This window comes from Theobroma cacao, chromosome 2 (genome assembly GCF_053813885.1).
Source record: "Theobroma cacao isolate CCN51 chromosome 2, ASM5381388v1, whole genome shotgun sequence".
Taxonomy (NCBI): Eukaryota; Viridiplantae; Streptophyta; class Magnoliopsida; order Malvales; family Malvaceae; genus Theobroma; species Theobroma cacao.
The window spans coordinates 47,637,385-47,654,093 of record NC_142640.1 but is presented as its reverse complement, the minus strand read 5'-3'; the positions used below and the strand labels follow the sequence as shown (position 1 = coordinate 47,654,093).

Genomic DNA, 16,709 nt, shown 5'->3' with positions numbered 1-16,709 from the left:
GAGATAAAAATAGTACTTAGAAGATACAATTCTTTCGGATTTGTTAATAATCAGTCAAGCAGGGAGAGTTTGGTTTGGTTTGGTGTTTATGATTAATCTTTTTTTTTCAAAAATTAATTTAATAAAGATAAAACGTTCTTGTCCATATAAATTATTAAAGATTATTTTATTTATTTGAAATAAAATTAAAATATTTTATTTATTTATTCTAAACTGTTTGATGTGTCACTCTCTTTTATTCAATTGGATTACACGCTTGTCTTCTGCTTTAGTGGTATTTAGTATGAGTTTGGTGTAAGTTGAATCACTTTGATATTATTTTATCATAAAATTAATATTCTCTATAATAGATTAATCTAAAATAATGTGTAGTATTTATATTTATAAATTTTTAATTTTTTTTTATTTATTTGATATAAAATTAAAATATTTTATTTATTATTTTTAAAAATTTGACATGACATTTGGACTGTATAACTCATTTTCTCATTCTCATAGTAATAGATTTCATAATGTAATTTAGATGAAGTAAATCATTAACAAGTGATCTCTTTTTATGAAACTGAAACAGAAAAAGGAAATTGGGAAAACAAAGAAGTGTTGCTTTTTTACTTTTCAGCATTGGAAGAATGATATCAGAGCAACTTTCCAACATGACCACCCACTGCTGGCCATCATGCCTACTCATTCATTGCCTTATACGAACGGGCCATGTGGTTCCCTTTCGATTAGTGAAATATCTTCTAGCTTTTGGTCATCATACCTGTTTCTACTTGACATTGAATCAATTAAAAAAATATTCCCCATTTCTATTTGCCTTCATCACCTAGTCCTCCTCCTTTCACTGAATTTAGCCATGCATATTTCAAATGCCTTCTCTCTCTCTCTCTCTCTCTCTCTCTGTGAAGAATAACAAATTAAGTTATCCCGAACCTTTCGTCTCTAGTTACTAATTACTATACACTGCTGATTACTAAGAGTATCAGAGTTTATTAATCCTGGTTGCTTGATGTTATCTCGGGTACCAATTTGATGATTAAATTGCTCAAAATATATAGTAATTCATCATAATTTACTGTGTTTTTGCTCTGATTTTCGTAGAATTGCAAATGTATTAGATTAATAACAGATTATCATACCGACTATTGTTAGCAATCGGTGTTGGATTGCCTTACGATATTTTTGTTTTTGATGCTTGTGGCAAGCACACGCCAGCCATTAAAGGTACGGAGAAAAGTAGGCGCAGAATATTCTGCAAGATATGTTGAGCCACACGCCCTGACTTTCTGGTGAGGATAAGCACGGGATTTTCTTGCTTTGCTTTTTCGTTTTCTGGCAGTGGCAGTGCCATCATCACAGATTCTCTCTATCTTTGAATTTAAACCCTCCGCCCCCATTTAATTAATTTAACTTAAAACCCATATTACCTAACCAAGACATCGTCGCCGAAACATTTGAAAGCCCAAAGGGATTCAACAAGAAACATGAGAGCTTCCACGGAAAGCATTTAATGCTGCCATTTATTTTGTATATAGACAAGGAAGAACATGGCTTTTGATTTTGGATGGAAAGTGGCCAAGTGGGAGTTAATAGGTTGAATCCAGCTGTGCTGTTTCTACTCACTAAGATAAAAGACAGGTTGCTGTTTGGTAAGCTTGAGAATACTTCGTAACTCATTATAAGGTATTATAATAATAGCAAATAACCCTCAAGCTCTACCAATCTATTAGCTATATGATTTTTTTTTCATTTTTTAATTTCTGATATCGGTTTTTTTCTTATTTTTTGTAGTAGTTTGTTTTTATCTTTTTAGGGATTATGTAAAAAATATTTAAACGTTAACCTTATGATAAATTTAAATTTTAGTATGAAATACACATCAAAGTTCTTTTTTTTTTTTTGGTAACTTCTGCCCTGTTTTATTGCTCCAAGTGTGAAAAAATGTTTCGTCATTCTCTATATATTGATGTATTCATGATTGTTTTTTCATATTATAATTATTTTTTGTCAACAATGATCTATTTATAATAAAACTTTTATAAATTAATACTATTGAGACCATAAAAATTTATTAACTAATCTAGATATTATTTAATTAATAAATTAATAATTTATTAATTTATCAAGTTATTTTTTATTTTTTTTAAACATTGAACTTGATGCATGTATTATGTATTGTTATTATAAAAATATTATTTAATTACTGAATTATGAATTATCACTATTCGTGATAAGCAAATTATCGAGAACGTCTTAAAAAATAACGAAAAAAGTACAGTTGAAGACGATAATTTCGTATTGGAGTCTGTCTCGCTCAAAGATGCACTCAAAGGAATAATCATGTTGTATAATTTTCTTTTACATTACGAGAACATTATATCAGAGCTTTTTAATGCATTAAGAAAAGTTAGAGATAAAGTCCAAAGAGACATCAATTTAAAAAAAAAAAAAAGTAATATTGGAATTATATTTTACCAAGCCCTTATAATTGAATTATGTATATATATAGTTTTGATGTATAAGTAAATTATTAATTTAAATATCAAGTAGAATCCATGTATTTTTTTAAATGTATTATCTTATAAATTTAATAAATTATTAATTTATCATGTTAGTCTTAAGTCTAAACCGGTTAAATATTATTTAATTGAAGTTATTAATTTATTAAATATTAATTTACAAAAGTTTTATTACAATTATTTCATTTATTTAATCATCAAAAATAGTTTTTAAGTATTGAATGAGATTAAAAAATATAGAAGTCAAACAGGTTTTTTTTTCCTCTATATATATAGAACAAAGTTTGTGAGAAAGCAATTCGAATCTTAAAACGTGCACTCTCAAACAATAAATCCTATATGTTATTGTCTCTTGATATTTGATGTTTTATTAAAAATGTAATTATTTAAAAATAACATTGCGACGTTTGATATATATGAGAAAATATTAATTAAAATTTTTAAAAAAATTAAATTATAATATTTGATTTAAAAGTATTTTATTAAAAATATCATATTAATTTATAAAATTATTCTTGTGCACGGAAATATAACCATCAAAATCCAATGATTTTGACATTGACATGTGGCTAAACCATTTCATATATTACCCTACCCCTCTTTTTTATTATTCACAATATCTAGAAAATCATTCGAGTTTGATTTGAAGCTCCCTGAACCAATTATTTTGAGACGTGGTTGGGCTAAACAGAAAAAATCAAGTCATAGTTAGCGACAGTTTGAGTGTCAGTGTTATCGTTAAATATATCGTGTGATAAATTATATGACAACTTATAGGTGTAACTAACTCTAATTATAATTAGCTAATGAAAAGCGAAATATACTTGTTTATTTAAAATAAAAATAAAACATTTAATTAAATGTAATAAAAGTATATTTCAAAATAAAAGTAAAAACTTTAATTGAATACAACAAAAATATAGAAACTTTATAAATTTTTTTGATATAATTTAAGAACTTTGGACATTATACTTTTTCTAATATTAACATTTGTGATATAATTCTTGATTTGTCAACTCTGCTTTCAAATTCGATTTTCATGATTTTCTTCCATCTTTAAGAGAAGATTTATAAAGAGGAAATTCAGCAACGTTTTTGATTAGCTAATTTCAGCCTAACCTCTCGGTGTGTTCCTCTTTATCTTATTTTCTCTATTGTTGGGGCTGCAGAGCATTTTCAGAATTAAAAGATGTGAAGAGTCTGCAAACTACGATTCAAAGGAGAAGATAAAAAACCAGACAGATGAGAAGAACTACGATAGCATTCAGAGAGACGCTACACGTTGTCAGATTTAGGCTGGCCTCACTTCAACATTAAAAAGCATTGATCATCCAACATGGTTCTGACATGACATAACCGTTTCACACATCCTCCCCTGCTGTTCATTCACATCTCAAAATAACTGGTACTGATTCAGGAAACACAACATGCAAAAGTCACTCAAAAAACACTTCTGTCAAGTTTACTAGAATTAGTAATTTACAACTAATACAATACTTGCTACAGTAACTTCAGTAACAGAAAAGCAGTGAAGAAGGTAAATGGTGTAGGGACGAGAGGGCGATTCACTGCAAGTGCAAAGTCCAAGCTCTCAAGGAAGTTTTCATAATTGACACCACCAAATGTACTAACATTACTTGGGATTTCTAAGAACAATTATAACAGAATCTCCCCTAAGGAACATCTTACTGATGAATCTGTCCTTGTTAACTGGAAGTGCCTTTTTCTTGCCTTTCCCAGTCTTTGGTACCTGTACAATAAGATGATGAAACAATTTAACCTTTGTATAAAAATGTAACGATAGATTCATAAGTTGGGGGAAAGCATACAACATATAAAGAAAAACAAACCTCAGTCCACATCTCCCTGACATTTTCCAAAACCATGTTGCAGTGCCGATCAAAGGCTCTCACTCGGCCTAGAAGCTTTTTATTGTTACGACAGTTGATGAGAACCTGCTTCCATAAAAGTCAAATTCAGTTCTAAATAAGCACATGCTCAATAAAATGTAGATGAGTATTTGCAAGGGATCAGAAGATGGGCATATTACCTGAGTGTTATTTTTAACACTCATCATCAGAACGGACAGTGGTCCTGTGTTAAATTCCTCTTCCTCATTCTTTGTCGTCTGCAACAAACACTTTGATAAGCTTTTGGACAATAAAAAATTGGAAAGATACTTAGGTAATGACTTTTGCAAGATGGCTATATAAACAAGAGATGAATATTAGCAAACATAATACATTTTACGTGAAAACAAAACAACATCAAAAACAGGCATTTAACTTACTTCTTCTTCCATTGGCCGACTGCAAAGGGAGAAGCAGCAAACCAAAAGAGAGGGTTAGTGTACCATAAATGAAAAGCAACAGAAACCAAGCAATGAAAAGAAAAAGGATTGACCAATTAGTACCTCATTTTCAACTACGGAAGCTTTCAGTGCTATCTCCCAGTAAAACCAAAACAAAGATCTGCAAAAGCAAGGCAAAATACCATTAGAACACAGGAAACTTAATAAACTAGCAATAACTCGAAAATAGAACCAGCATGGGGACAGAAACAATGTTCAATGCCTACCAAAAGAATACTAAACTTATTGAAACACTAATAGTATATGAAAATGCATGACTATGCCAGCACCATAAAAATTGCCCGAATGGAAATGATATCATTATAGCTGCACTGAAAATTGCCCAATGAAACAAAAACCAAAGGATTACTAGTGAAAACATATGCAAAATCTAGTTTTTCAAAAATTTACCTAATTAACTTGAAATGACAAACAACGCCAGTTCAGTTTTTTCATTTTACTTTATTTTCACACAGAAACCACATGTATCACAATGAAATGATCTTCTTAAACTCTTCAGCTCAGGTCTCCATAATTTTTCAGCATTTATTAGCTCAGGAGAACGAAAGTTTTTATAGTAAACATCATCAGAGTGACAGAAGACCTTCAATGCCTATTCCCGAAAAGGTCACTTACAAGTTATAATATAATAATTAAAATTGTAAACAAATTCTTTGCCTAAAACTAATTGTCAAAAAAACATAAGCTAAGTTATAAAAACTACTAAAAGTTTTACAGTAAGGATGAAATGAAGCCTCTTCAGTTCAGGTCTCCAGAAATTCTCCGCATGCACTTTCTCGGAAGAACGAAAGTTTTCATTTTCAATCATCCTCAGAGGCAAACATGAAAAATCGATCAATAAAAACAAAAAGCAAAATATAAATTTGAAATTAAATAGCGGGAAAACTAAAATGTCTCTTCAGCTCAGGTCTCCATATAGGATTCCGCATCGATTTTCCTCTCAGAAGAACGAAAGTTTTTATGGTTTATATCATCATCAGAAACATTTTGCGCTATCATTAGAAAATTGAAAAACCCTAAGAATTTAAACAGAAAATTAAAAAAAAAAAAGAGCAAAAAAACTCGCTAAGAATTATGAAAAAGTAAGAGAAATGCAGAAAAAAGAAGAGAGAGAGTAGAGATTTACTTGATTGGCGCTACACCGATGAGATCTGGTTTGAAGAGAAACGGATGAGTAGAGAGCCGCTTTATAGAGACTCCGACGACTGAAAGAAAACCCTAGTGCTTTTAAATTAGGGTTTTTGGTCTTGGACTTCTGGATAGGCTTTAGTATCTTTAGCCCAATGGTTTTTAAGGTTTGGGCTATGCGTTTGTTTAGTTTATGGGCCTAAACCTTTTAATTTGATTAACCACTACAGCGTTTGGACGGCAAGGTTATTAAAAACTAAGTAAAATACTCAAACAAATTTTAAATGAATTTATTAATTTTTGAAATAGGTACTCTGTTTCAAAAGTATAAACACCATTAGCAGATAATATGAAAAAATTAATTTTTTTTTATAAATTTAAAATATTATTATTATATAATTTGTTTTAAAAAAGAAGTACCGATTGATGCCCCTAATTCTTCAAGATTTTTAAATTAATAAAATCTATATAATAATAATTTTTAAAATTAATAAAAAGTAAAATTATCATTTTAATGTTATAACATCATTAAATTAACGAAAACATTAATAGTTGACTAACAACTGAATTTATATGTCCAGCGAAAGATTTTTTTTTTAAATTAAATATCCGTTTTGAAAACTATTAGACCCACTTAAAATTTCAATTAAAATTTAAAAAGATGAGAATATTTTACCTTTAAAGAATAGAAACAATTATTATACAACAGAAACAAATGGAACATTTTGTTGTTCTTTTCTATTTTGCATTTCATTGCATTGCATTTTACACAACATTAGTCAGTGAATCATTTTCCCCTAATTTTTTAGCGGTTGATGTTTTCTGTTTAGCAGTTATAGCTTTAAGTATACTGGACAGCTCTCTTAGCAGAGTAATCGGCTTGAGCTTTAAGGGCTTTTCATTCAACCAAAGGGAAAAACATATGCAGTTCTTGAAATGACTTCTCTATATTTGAGAACAAAAAATCTATGTGGAAAACTAGAATGACAAAATAGCCCAAAAGTAGTACAACATACTCTTACAAGCTACACAACATCTATATAAGAAGATAAAAGTATTCAGCTCCTCTATTTGCCCTAGATTCACTGGCTCCGTGCTCGATTTCATGTCTTGTACAGAATAAATAAATAACAGTTTATAAAAAGCTAAAGTCTATAGAAAAATATGAGGGCACTAGAGAAAAATAAATGAATAAATCAACAATTTTAAATGCATCAGCCACAAATTACACTTTACATACAACTGATAGAAGCTCAGCTTTTCTCATTTTAATTTTATGCCATAAATATCAGTAGTGAGAGGAAACCTCATATCTGCAGAGGTTGCCAAAGCAAGGGAAAGAAAATGCTCATCCACCATATGTATCTCTCATTATTGTTACACTATTATGATACCAATTCCTCCAGAAATTTTGACTAGTCCAAAGAAAATGCTCCACTGCAATATCTGCAAGAGTCATAGAAATAACAATGATGAATTTGCCTTTGAAAGATCTGAAATCCCATGGATATCATATTGTAAACTCTGGTGTTCACGAAAAGATGTGTTTTAAAGGAGGATGGACAATGGTTTTAGTCATATAATAAATAAGAAATACCTCAGGGCAGAGAATTATTCACTAATAAATCTTTATAGCTCAAAATATACTTTGGTAGAATCATTGATGATAACTGTGTAACTCCATAACATATTTGAGGATTTTCTTATGCAAAAAGAAAGTTAAGATATGAGAAATAAGAACTAATAACTAGGAATAAATTGTAAAGTGATAATAACAATCTTGTATAAGGCACAATTGCACAATCACAGCTAAAATCCACTACCTGTTACTGAATTTCTCAACAGCATCAGATGCGTAGAGGAGCGTTTCATTAGCTTTCTCTAGTACCATATAAAGCTCCTTCCCTCCAGTAATACGAGCAATGGCCCAAGCATTATTTTTTGCTCTAATGCACACTTCCAAATCTTTGTCATGACCTGGATTATCCCATTTTGCTCGACTCTTTTCTGAATCAACTTCTTCTCTAAGCCTATTTAAGGCAAGTAAAGATTCCTGCATTATGATAATGAAAACAAAGAGCCATCAAAGGCTTTATAATTTATCTTGATAACTCAGTGGATTGCAAAAAGGTTTGAGGTTGGGAAGCATCTACTTTCTAGATAACATCAGAAAGCACCATCAACTGTAACTTATTATCAACTCTTAGAGCTGAAATTTAATTGACAATTGGATATCAAATTTGACCTGAATAAACTTTAGGGAACAATAAAGAGAACAACCATAAAGGCTGTCTACTGTAAAATAGATCATCAAAACCAATCTTAACATCTAGTACTATGAACTTACTGAAAGAAAGAGCAAAATTATGCTTAGTGCTTTGGTCACTTGAACTCTGGGCACTTAATATTTTTCAGAAGGACATACTAAAATTCAATTTAATTCTATCAGGAGTCAGGACCACTCCTAAACCATGTTGCCTGTAAGAAGCAACCTAGCAAAATAGCAAAAACATAACTGATTCAATTTTAAGATCCCCATAAGAAGGTTGTTAAAATATTTTCCACCGACCTAGAAATTAGACATTTTAAGCCATCAGCATTTTTAAATATCTAGGCTTCACAAAAATCTATGTGAATCTTCAGCCACTAACTTTAATGGTTGAAGGATGGAGACAGATAAATGTCCATGAATGGTTATGATCCTTGTTCTAAATCAGGTTGCCAAGAAAAGTTAAATAAATAAGGCACCCAGTTGGCCAACAAAACAATTGATGAAGTTACAAATTCATAATTTTGGTGCATAAGATATTTGAGCATCCACTAATCCATCCCTCAAGGTAGACATATTTCATGAAGATAAAAATTGAGAAAAATATAGCTTACGAAATATACATGATCAAAAAGATGCAACACTAACCCCTAATAAATCAAGATTAGAATTTCTCAACTCATCCATGCTCCCCTATCCACAATACTGTTCTTCATAATAGTTAAAGTATAATTTGAATTTGATTATCACCTAATTATAAGACACAACAAATGATAACACCTTTTATTTGGCAAACTTTAAATCACTGAAATTGATCATAAGTATTCAGTTTTTTCATGTTCAAGCAAACAATTTGTAATAACCATGCAAAACAACAGCAATGTGTTTTACCTTTGTAAGTGTTGTAACCTTCGCTGGGGGTGAAGCCCTGGATATCTCTCTGTTACCATCCACTAACAAGTAACGGTACCCACTAACGTGATAAGCATTCTCTCCACCCCATCCCTTTGACAACTTTTCTTCAACTTTCAAAATCTTTAGTGATGCCTAGAAATTGTAGAAAACGCAAGAAAAAAGAGGTGGTCAGCCGTGCTGATCGTGGAAACATATCATTTTTCAACTTGGTGTATTTATGTTGAACCTAATACATAAGGACCATTGTCTGTTAGGACTACTTTGATGCTTACATCATGCTTATTCCTTCATTTGGGATGTCCTACAAATGAGTGTCATTTAGAATATGACTATAACTATCAAGACAGAGGTTTTTCAAATGTTTATATCACCAATCCTTGTTCATACCAACTATATATTGGAAAAGATGGATGCCAAAACTTTGAGTGCAACAAATGAATGAATTGGCAAGAAAATTTATGTAACAAGACTTGGAAAGGAAGGAATATATTTCTAATATCAAGCTCAAAATAGTGCTGTTGGTTTAGAGAAAAGGAGAAACATAACCTATCATACCTTGCAATCCAAACAAGCAGAAACCACTAAGGCAAAGGGCTCTATAGGAGGGCAAAGGATCTAAGATACAAAAGGAAGATTTTGAACGATAAGAAGTGACACTAGACAAGAGGCAAGACAACTCTATAAGAAAGACAATGTGGATACAAAGAGAAAACTGCATCAAATGTGTGAAACTAACAGAAGAGTATTTAAATGAACTGGTTGATAAATGGAAATGCTGATGGTAAGTATGATATATAGCACGTGTAAGAACCAACATTTTCAAGAAGTTGTTGTTTCACAATTGAAACACCTTGCTCCCCATTGAGGATGGATGAAAAAGGAATAAGAAGGATCAATGTAAGGCTTCTGTACTGATAAGCACAGAGATACATCCTCTCCTCCGTCTGCCGTAGCCAAACTGTTGGAGTGGTAACATTCAAGCTTCCAGCATCCATACCCCAAATATCAGTACTAAGAAAACCATCCTTCCCTTTGAACCACTTGTCATGCTGTAAGGGCCTTGTAATACGATATCTATTATCTCCTGCAGGAGAAGTATCACGTGAGCCATAAAATTGTTCTGAAACAGATCCAGAGGGGGCCAAGGTCGATACAGTAGCAACATGTGATGAAGAATTTCCTTTGCGTAAATAGGACCAGGAACTTGCACCAGAGGATAGAGCATGCGGCGTTAGCCTTAGAACAGCATATGTGAATAAGTTTATAGTATCCTCCTGAGAACAAGATCATTAGGAGCATTAGTATTAAATATGAAAAACGCCTAACTGGAATCGTTCCTATCAGAATTTTGACAAGGTAAAGTTATTTAGCTGTTGAAGATTTATGCCACTTTAGGATAAAAGGTGAGGCATCTAACAAAAATGAGAAAACTAGCTACATCAGCTTCAAAAATTGGACCATACAGGAGAAAGCGTCGTGGATACGAGCAGGTCCTGAAATAAAATGAGTGACGAGCACGGTGTGTTGCCAGCACACAATTCTAGTACCCGGACCAGTGTCTGCCAAAACAAGATGGAATCATTAAAACTATAAAGAAATAACAATTGCACAACTCCCATTTTAAGGTACATATTTTACAATTTGTCTTATATGCTTACAATAGACAAATAGATAAAGTTTTAATCAAGCATAGAAGCAATACTTGAATGCAATAAGCTTCTAATATCCTGGTTTTAAAATGTTTCAGTTCAAGTTTAAAAACAATTTGAAAATTGAAGTAGAACAAAAAAAACAGAACCATAGAATGCTGCCAACTCTGGCAACTGGAATAAAGGTCAAATAGGACCATCCAAATGCATTTTGGGAACAACCAAACATTTAATTACAAGATCAACCATCAAAATTGTGTAATTCCCTTCATCCATTAATGCTATATCTTTTATTCTTGTAAACTTAAAAAGCAAAGCAAACAGAAGCATCTAGTGCTCTATTAAACTCCTTTTACTAGTTTTTCTTAATTCCCTTCATCCATTAATGCTTGTACATTGTGCAATTCCCTTCATCCATTAATGCTATACCCTATATATACAGTTAGAAGAAAATAAGACAACATGATATTGATAAGTGTGTAGCAGTTCTATAGACGACTCATGATTCAGGATCTTAAAGATGAGCTTGATTGTGTTAACTTGCCAACTGACAAGAGAAAAAAATCTTGATGATTCCAAAAATAATTACACTCATATCTATAGTGTCACTTCGCACTAATTATATAGCTAGAAATTGATGGTGGGAAGAAGATATGGGAAACTTTTACACCTATGGTGGAAAAATTGGTTTGATGGATCAATTGATTTGGAGTAATGATGGCACCAGAGCTCACAATCAAACTATATGATTATGGAAAGACTTGTAAGCAGAACAGACTCATTCAAGCACAGAAATTATCAATTTGACATTATACAATCTGGTCACTAATGAATTTGGTTACAAGGGAACATAACCTGAAACTACCAAAATTTAAGTTTCTTTATCAGAAGTAGAAACTTTAAACCACTTATTTGGTAAAATATGAACGAATTGTAGCATTTCAAGAACATATGACTACGGAACACAATTCTTAACACAAACCTGAACTTCAATTGCAGCTTCCCGTCCTACAGTTAGCATCTGTACAGTCCTTCGTTCCTTTAAACAGTCACGGAATGATGGCAACTGGAGTTTCTTCCCAACCAGAAAATCTGCCTCAAAGATAAAAGTTATACATAAGGCATGAGATATAGCAACTTCAGCAAAACTTGGAAGCACAAATCCAGTGAAGGCCATTTGATACAGCAACTTCAGCATTACCCCAGCAGCACTCATCCAAGGGAGACCGCTTTTGACATGCTGACAATTAGTGACTTACAATGAAAAATTTTGAATCAAAGTCAAAGGAACAAATAAAATTAGCACAATTTTAACCGCCCATAAAATTTCATAACAATTTACCTCTCAGATAATCCATGATGAAAGGGTATAAATGAGCTCGAGTTAGTTCTCCACTAGGTTCTTTGTCAAGCAATGCTCTTATAGATCCGTGAAACATCATGAAAAGGGAGTGAATTTCCTTAAGAACCTCTCTTAACGCATCAATCCGCCATATGGCTTCCAACTCCTTACTTTTCTCCACTACCTACAACAAGGTATAGCAGATATCAGACTTACCTAGAACAGATTTCACAAAGGTTATAATGACAAATTCTAATATCAAGGGACCAAAATGTTTCAGATTGACCAAGATATATGTACTTTTTTCTTTTCCAACAAAACGACAGTAATTAATAAAATACTTCTATATAATGTTAAAATGATTTCAACACAGTCTATTGACATGAATAACAAAGTATTTCTGCATCTATTTGTAAAATTATCATTCAGAAGAAGATGGACATAGTAAAATATTTCATGCAAGAAAGTTACAACCACGTCCATACCATAACCATCCAGATATCCGGCTCTGCCTCGTAAAAAACATGAGAATGTCTCTCTGCTTCTATAACCTCGCAAGCGGCCTCCGGAGAGAAAATTCTGCGGAAAACTCAAATTATTCCTCAAAGAACTAGCTACACAACAAAATTTAGTTCTAATTTAATTCGAATGCATTCGATCACGAAAGCGGTTACTTAGTACTGACCGCGTGAATGTAATAAGCCCTTCACTGAGCCCAATCACGGAGAGTTGAGTCGAAAAGGGCAAATCAGCAGGAAAGAAGAACAAAATTTTGTCAAGTTCTTGGCCTTCATGCTGGCCCCTTCTCAAATCAAATATGCAGAGTTGCATGCCTTCACTAGCAGTGCCAATAGAGGCCAAACCCATCAAATTTTTTGTACTGGTTCAATGGACCTAATTGAAACAGATAGAAAAGCAAAATTTTAATGCAAAAAGCTATGGAGTTAAAATTAATGGGAAAAGAAGGGGAAATTAAAGATAAAATGACGGAAAAATGCGAAAAAACTGACTTGACACAGCAACAAAGATCAAATGCTAAATGCATAAAATTTGGTGACGGAGCTTCTCAGATCCTCAGTAACCAAATAAAGAGAGCGAGACTTTGAATAGTAGGTGGAATAAGCACCTGTAAATTACAAACAAAAAAAAAGACGATCGGGCTAAAGCCCAATTGAAGGTTGGGAGTCAAGGTTTGGGCCTAATGCCCAAAACCAGTCTTCCCGAATTGCTTAGGGTTTCTTCTCTACCATTTCAATTTTCAAGCTTCTCAATTTGGTTGCTGGCAAGATACAGGGAAAGGATTTTCCGTTTCTTTCATTTCTTGGGTTACAGGGTGGAACGTTTGGTGGATAAATGGCGGCTAGTTTTGCCTCTAAATGTTCCCGCGGTACGTAAGTTTATGAAGTTTCTGTTCATTACTACAAGTAGTGATTTTGTAACGGTAAGGAATGAGATTATTTTGATGATGGAATGTACATAGTAGTCTCTGCTTGATAAAAAATACTTGTAAGAGCTATGTTGCTCGGTAGAAATTAACTTACATCAGTTGGGATGTTAAGTCAAATCATGCTGAAGGGTCCTGAACGCTGAAGGATGTTCAAACTTGGCTTTGCTAGTGATTAAAATGTTCTGGAGTCTATACCCAATTCCTTAGTAGCTATTAGTATTACCCAGATTTCTTTGAATGAAAATGGGGTTTTGATTCTGGTTGTAATTTTTTAATGGATTTCTCCTGGTTGACTCACTGTATCTTTTTTTCTGTTGGAAAATAAAACTAGTGGGCCGCTCATTGTTAGGAGGGCTTGGAAATAACTTGTCTGGTTTGCAGAGTGCATCGAATGAGGTTGTGGGCAACAATGTATGGTCTCAGGTGAGTGATTCTTTCCAATGCTTGTTTTAAGCTTATGAGGTAATTCTGATGAAGTTTAATTTGCTTCATGTGCGATGTGCTTCAGATTATTAAAGAGCCAGGAACAGGTTTGTCATCATCTTCCAAAAAGTGTGATGGAAATAAGTAAATGAATTTGACTAGGAGGTTATACCAATTGTCTACTGACTATTATCTCCTTAACTATTCTATTAAAAGTTTTCAGTGAGTTTAAGTCTTGATGTCTCGAGTTTGCTGTATCTCTGTGACAGATTAGAGCAAATTTTAAACCAAATCTACACTCGTCTTCTGATTTATGTTGAACTTGAGCTTAGTGCTAGCTTAATCTGAAATTGTACTGAGTCCATGGTTACCATGCCAACTTTCCAAATCGATTCCATTTTTCTGTCAATTTTTAGTTTGACTAATAATAATAAGGAAGGCTGCCAGGCTGGCTTTTAAGCATCCTCAACCAAAGAACAAGGAGATGATGCTATTGTAGATTTGTCTTAGTTTCCATCCTCTGCGACAAACATGATTCTGTACTTATATGTAGAAAATGTATGCTATATTAACCAAAGGCTAGATACTGTCACTTTTATTTAATTGTCTGTCTTAGCTGGGGGTGGGAAGACATTTTTTTCCCTTCATTTTTAGCTATTTAACTAAGTCGATCCTGAATGACCTTTGTTTAATCAAAACTCTATATGTCTAATCCTTGTTACCTCTTTTAAACAAGACTTTTCTGTTTTTTTTTTTTTTATGACGTTTTACAGCAGCAAAGGACTTTCATACAGATGAGGACTGTTCTCAAAGTTGTGGACAACTCAGGTGCAAAAAAAGTGATGTGTATACAAGCTCTAAAGGGGAAGAAAGGAGCAAGACTGGGGGACACTATAGTTGCATCAGTTAAGGAAGCAATGCCTAATGGAAAAGTGAAGAAAGGAAAGGTTGTCTATGGTGTGGTTGTACGGGCTGCCATGCAGAGGGGTCGTTGTGATGGGAGTGAGGTCAAGTTTGATGATAATGCAGTTGTACTTGTTGATAAGCAAGGCCAGCCAATTGGGACTAGAGTATTTGGGCCTGTACCTCATGAGCTAAGGAATAAAAAGCATGTCAAGATCCTTACTTTGGCCAAGCATATTGCCTGAGGTATGGCTCTCTTTGTGTGCTTGCCTATGTGTCCATGTATCAGTAAAAGATGGAATTTAATCATTAGAGTGCTAAATCCAACCTTTTTTCTGTTCCTGATTTAGCACCATAGAGTACCAAATTATTGCCATTGGGAATAATATCTTTTTCTCACCGATTCAGCAAAGATATAGCCTGGAGGAATCATTTTTAAAAGAAGATGCAAAACTTTGTTTTGAACTGCAAAATCACTCTCGGTGTTTATAATGACGCGAATTTTAAGAGGGTCATTGACATGAAAGTTCGTGAAGATTACAATAATATATCTTCTCGTCTCGTATTTCTGTTTTAGATTTATCACTTTCTTGTGTTTTTTGGTTCGACTGTGGGCACATAGTCCTGGACTTAAAATTGCCTGGCAAAGGCACAAAAGACTGAACAACTGAAGTAAACTTTCATGGCCGTAACCAACTACTTATTATTGCAGAACCAATGGAGGAAGAAATGGAAGATATCAGAAAGGCCCATCCCCCTCAAAGCAAGAGACAAACCGGCTTTGATGATGGAGCTAAGCATGTTGATTGAGGTAGCAGAGGAAAGGTGCCAGGGGCGGCGGCCTGAAGTTTATGAATGATTTACAGCCTTTTTGTTTGTGGGCGGGGTCTTTAATCAAATGAAATGTAAGCTTAGTTTCAGTCAATGGAGTACGAGTTTGTTCACATGGCAGCAGCAAGTTTTTTTGTTCAAGGAGTTAGCTAAATATTACTGGCCTCTTTTGTGTAGTTTTGTTCACCAATGTTGCATGGGGTTAAAATCTTTGACAATGGAAGGTACTTAGCAGTTAGCACTCTAAAAAATAGGAAGACAACAGTTTCCTCGAAGAGCAAAATTTTAAAGTAAATAATGAAAAGATTAAAAAAAAAAGGGTTCCAATTTAAGTTTAGTATTAATTCACTCTAGGTGTTATTAAAATGTTAAATATAGTTACAGTTAGATCAAGTGTGTATATATATATGTATATTCACTAACTTAAGAATGCTAGAATGTTAGATGCTTGATTATTGAAATATTAAATGATTTTATAACATGTTAATAATCTTAGTTTGCAAAGCAATAACCTCAAAATACATTATTATTTTTAATTAGTTATTTATTTTTTGGTATTGTTGGACGTACTTTGTAAGTAATTTCTATGAATATTCTGTAACATAAGGTTGTTGAAATGTTAAATATAATGTTCTCAAATATCAGATGGCTTTATAACTTTTTTGATAACTAATCATCCGCAAAAATAGTAACCTTAAAAACGCTCCTTTTTCTTAAGTAATTTTTATCTATTATTGATAATTTTGGAAGTACTTTGTCAATAATAATTATGGAAAACATGAACAAATAGGGTTATTGAAGTATTATAAAATATTAAGAAACTCAAACACAAAAAATAATTATTTGATACTTACTAAAATAATTTAAGTAATTCTCCGTTATTTTCTATTGCACTTCATTCATTTTTTTTTC

The 16,709-nt window shown here is 32.7% G+C and overlaps 3 protein-coding genes and 3 non-coding genes across 9 annotated transcripts; 1 reads left to right on the top strand and 5 right to left on the bottom strand.

The window, feature by feature from the left end:
• Positions 1 to 3,955: 3,955 nt before the first annotated feature.
• LOC18610032 (uncharacterized) lies at positions 3,956 to 6,145 on the bottom strand. The gene is made up of 6 exons (XM_007045465.3): positions 6,017 to 6,145; positions 4,933 to 4,990; positions 4,810 to 4,828; positions 4,570 to 4,647; positions 4,370 to 4,474; positions 3,956 to 4,269 (listed from the first exon to the last, which is right to left on the bottom strand). The coding sequence occupies exons 2-6, from the start codon at positions 4,935 to 4,937 to the stop codon at positions 4,153 to 4,155; spliced, it is 324 nt and encodes a 107-aa protein (XP_007045527.1). The 5' UTR covers positions 4,938 to 4,990; positions 6,017 to 6,145; the 3' UTR covers positions 3,956 to 4,152.
• On the bottom strand, positions 5,380 to 5,464 carry LOC148764347 (small nucleolar RNA Z159/U59). The gene has a single exon (XR_016024945.1). It is a non-coding gene; the product is annotated as a small nucleolar RNA Z159/U59 (small nucleolar RNA).
• On the bottom strand, positions 5,623 to 5,708 carry LOC148764346 (small nucleolar RNA Z159/U59). The gene has a single exon (XR_016024943.1). It is a non-coding gene; the product is annotated as a small nucleolar RNA Z159/U59 (small nucleolar RNA).
• LOC148764345 (small nucleolar RNA Z159/U59) lies at positions 5,783 to 5,874 on the bottom strand. Its single transcript, XR_016024944.1, has one exon. It is a non-coding gene; the product is annotated as a small nucleolar RNA Z159/U59 (small nucleolar RNA).
• A 1,057-nt stretch (positions 6,146 to 7,202) lies between the features above and the next one.
• On the bottom strand, positions 7,203 to 13,753 carry LOC18610031 (vacuolar fusion protein CCZ1 homolog B-like). 3 transcript variants are annotated; one of them, XM_088803492.1, is made up of 11 exons: positions 13,735 to 13,753; positions 12,879 to 13,087; positions 12,679 to 12,772; positions 12,194 to 12,377; positions 12,053 to 12,091; positions 11,834 to 11,943; positions 10,666 to 10,761; positions 10,018 to 10,476; positions 9,179 to 9,334; positions 7,842 to 8,071; positions 7,203 to 7,464 (listed from the first exon to the last, which is right to left on the bottom strand). In XM_088803492.1, exons 2-11 carry the CDS (start codon positions 13,058 to 13,060, stop codon positions 7,434 to 7,436), a joined length of 1,581 nt encoding a protein of 526 aa, XP_088659618.1. In that variant the 5' UTR covers positions 13,061 to 13,087; positions 13,735 to 13,753; the 3' UTR covers positions 7,203 to 7,433. The 3 variants fall into 3 exon arrangements, with proteins under 3 accessions (XP_088659618.1, XP_007045517.3, XP_007045520.3); XM_007045455.3 differs by lacking the exon at positions 13,735 to 13,753 and adding an exon at positions 13,204 to 13,316; XM_007045458.3 differs by lacking the exons at positions 12,053 to 12,091; positions 13,735 to 13,753 and adding an exon at positions 13,204 to 13,314.
• On the top strand, positions 13,395 to 15,910 carry LOC18610030 (large ribosomal subunit protein uL14mz-like). 2 transcript variants are annotated; one of them, XM_088803493.1, is made up of 4 exons: positions 13,395 to 13,580; positions 13,972 to 14,063; positions 14,840 to 15,212; positions 15,679 to 15,910. In XM_088803493.1, exons 1-3 carry the CDS (start codon positions 13,547 to 13,549, stop codon positions 15,209 to 15,211), a joined length of 498 nt encoding a protein of 165 aa, XP_088659619.1. In that variant the 5' UTR covers positions 13,395 to 13,546; the 3' UTR covers position 15,212; positions 15,679 to 15,910. The 2 variants fall into 2 exon arrangements, with proteins under 2 accessions (XP_088659619.1, XP_007045513.1); XM_007045451.3 differs by having other exon boundaries at positions 14,837 to 15,212.
• Positions 15,911 to 16,709: the final 799 nt, after the last annotated feature.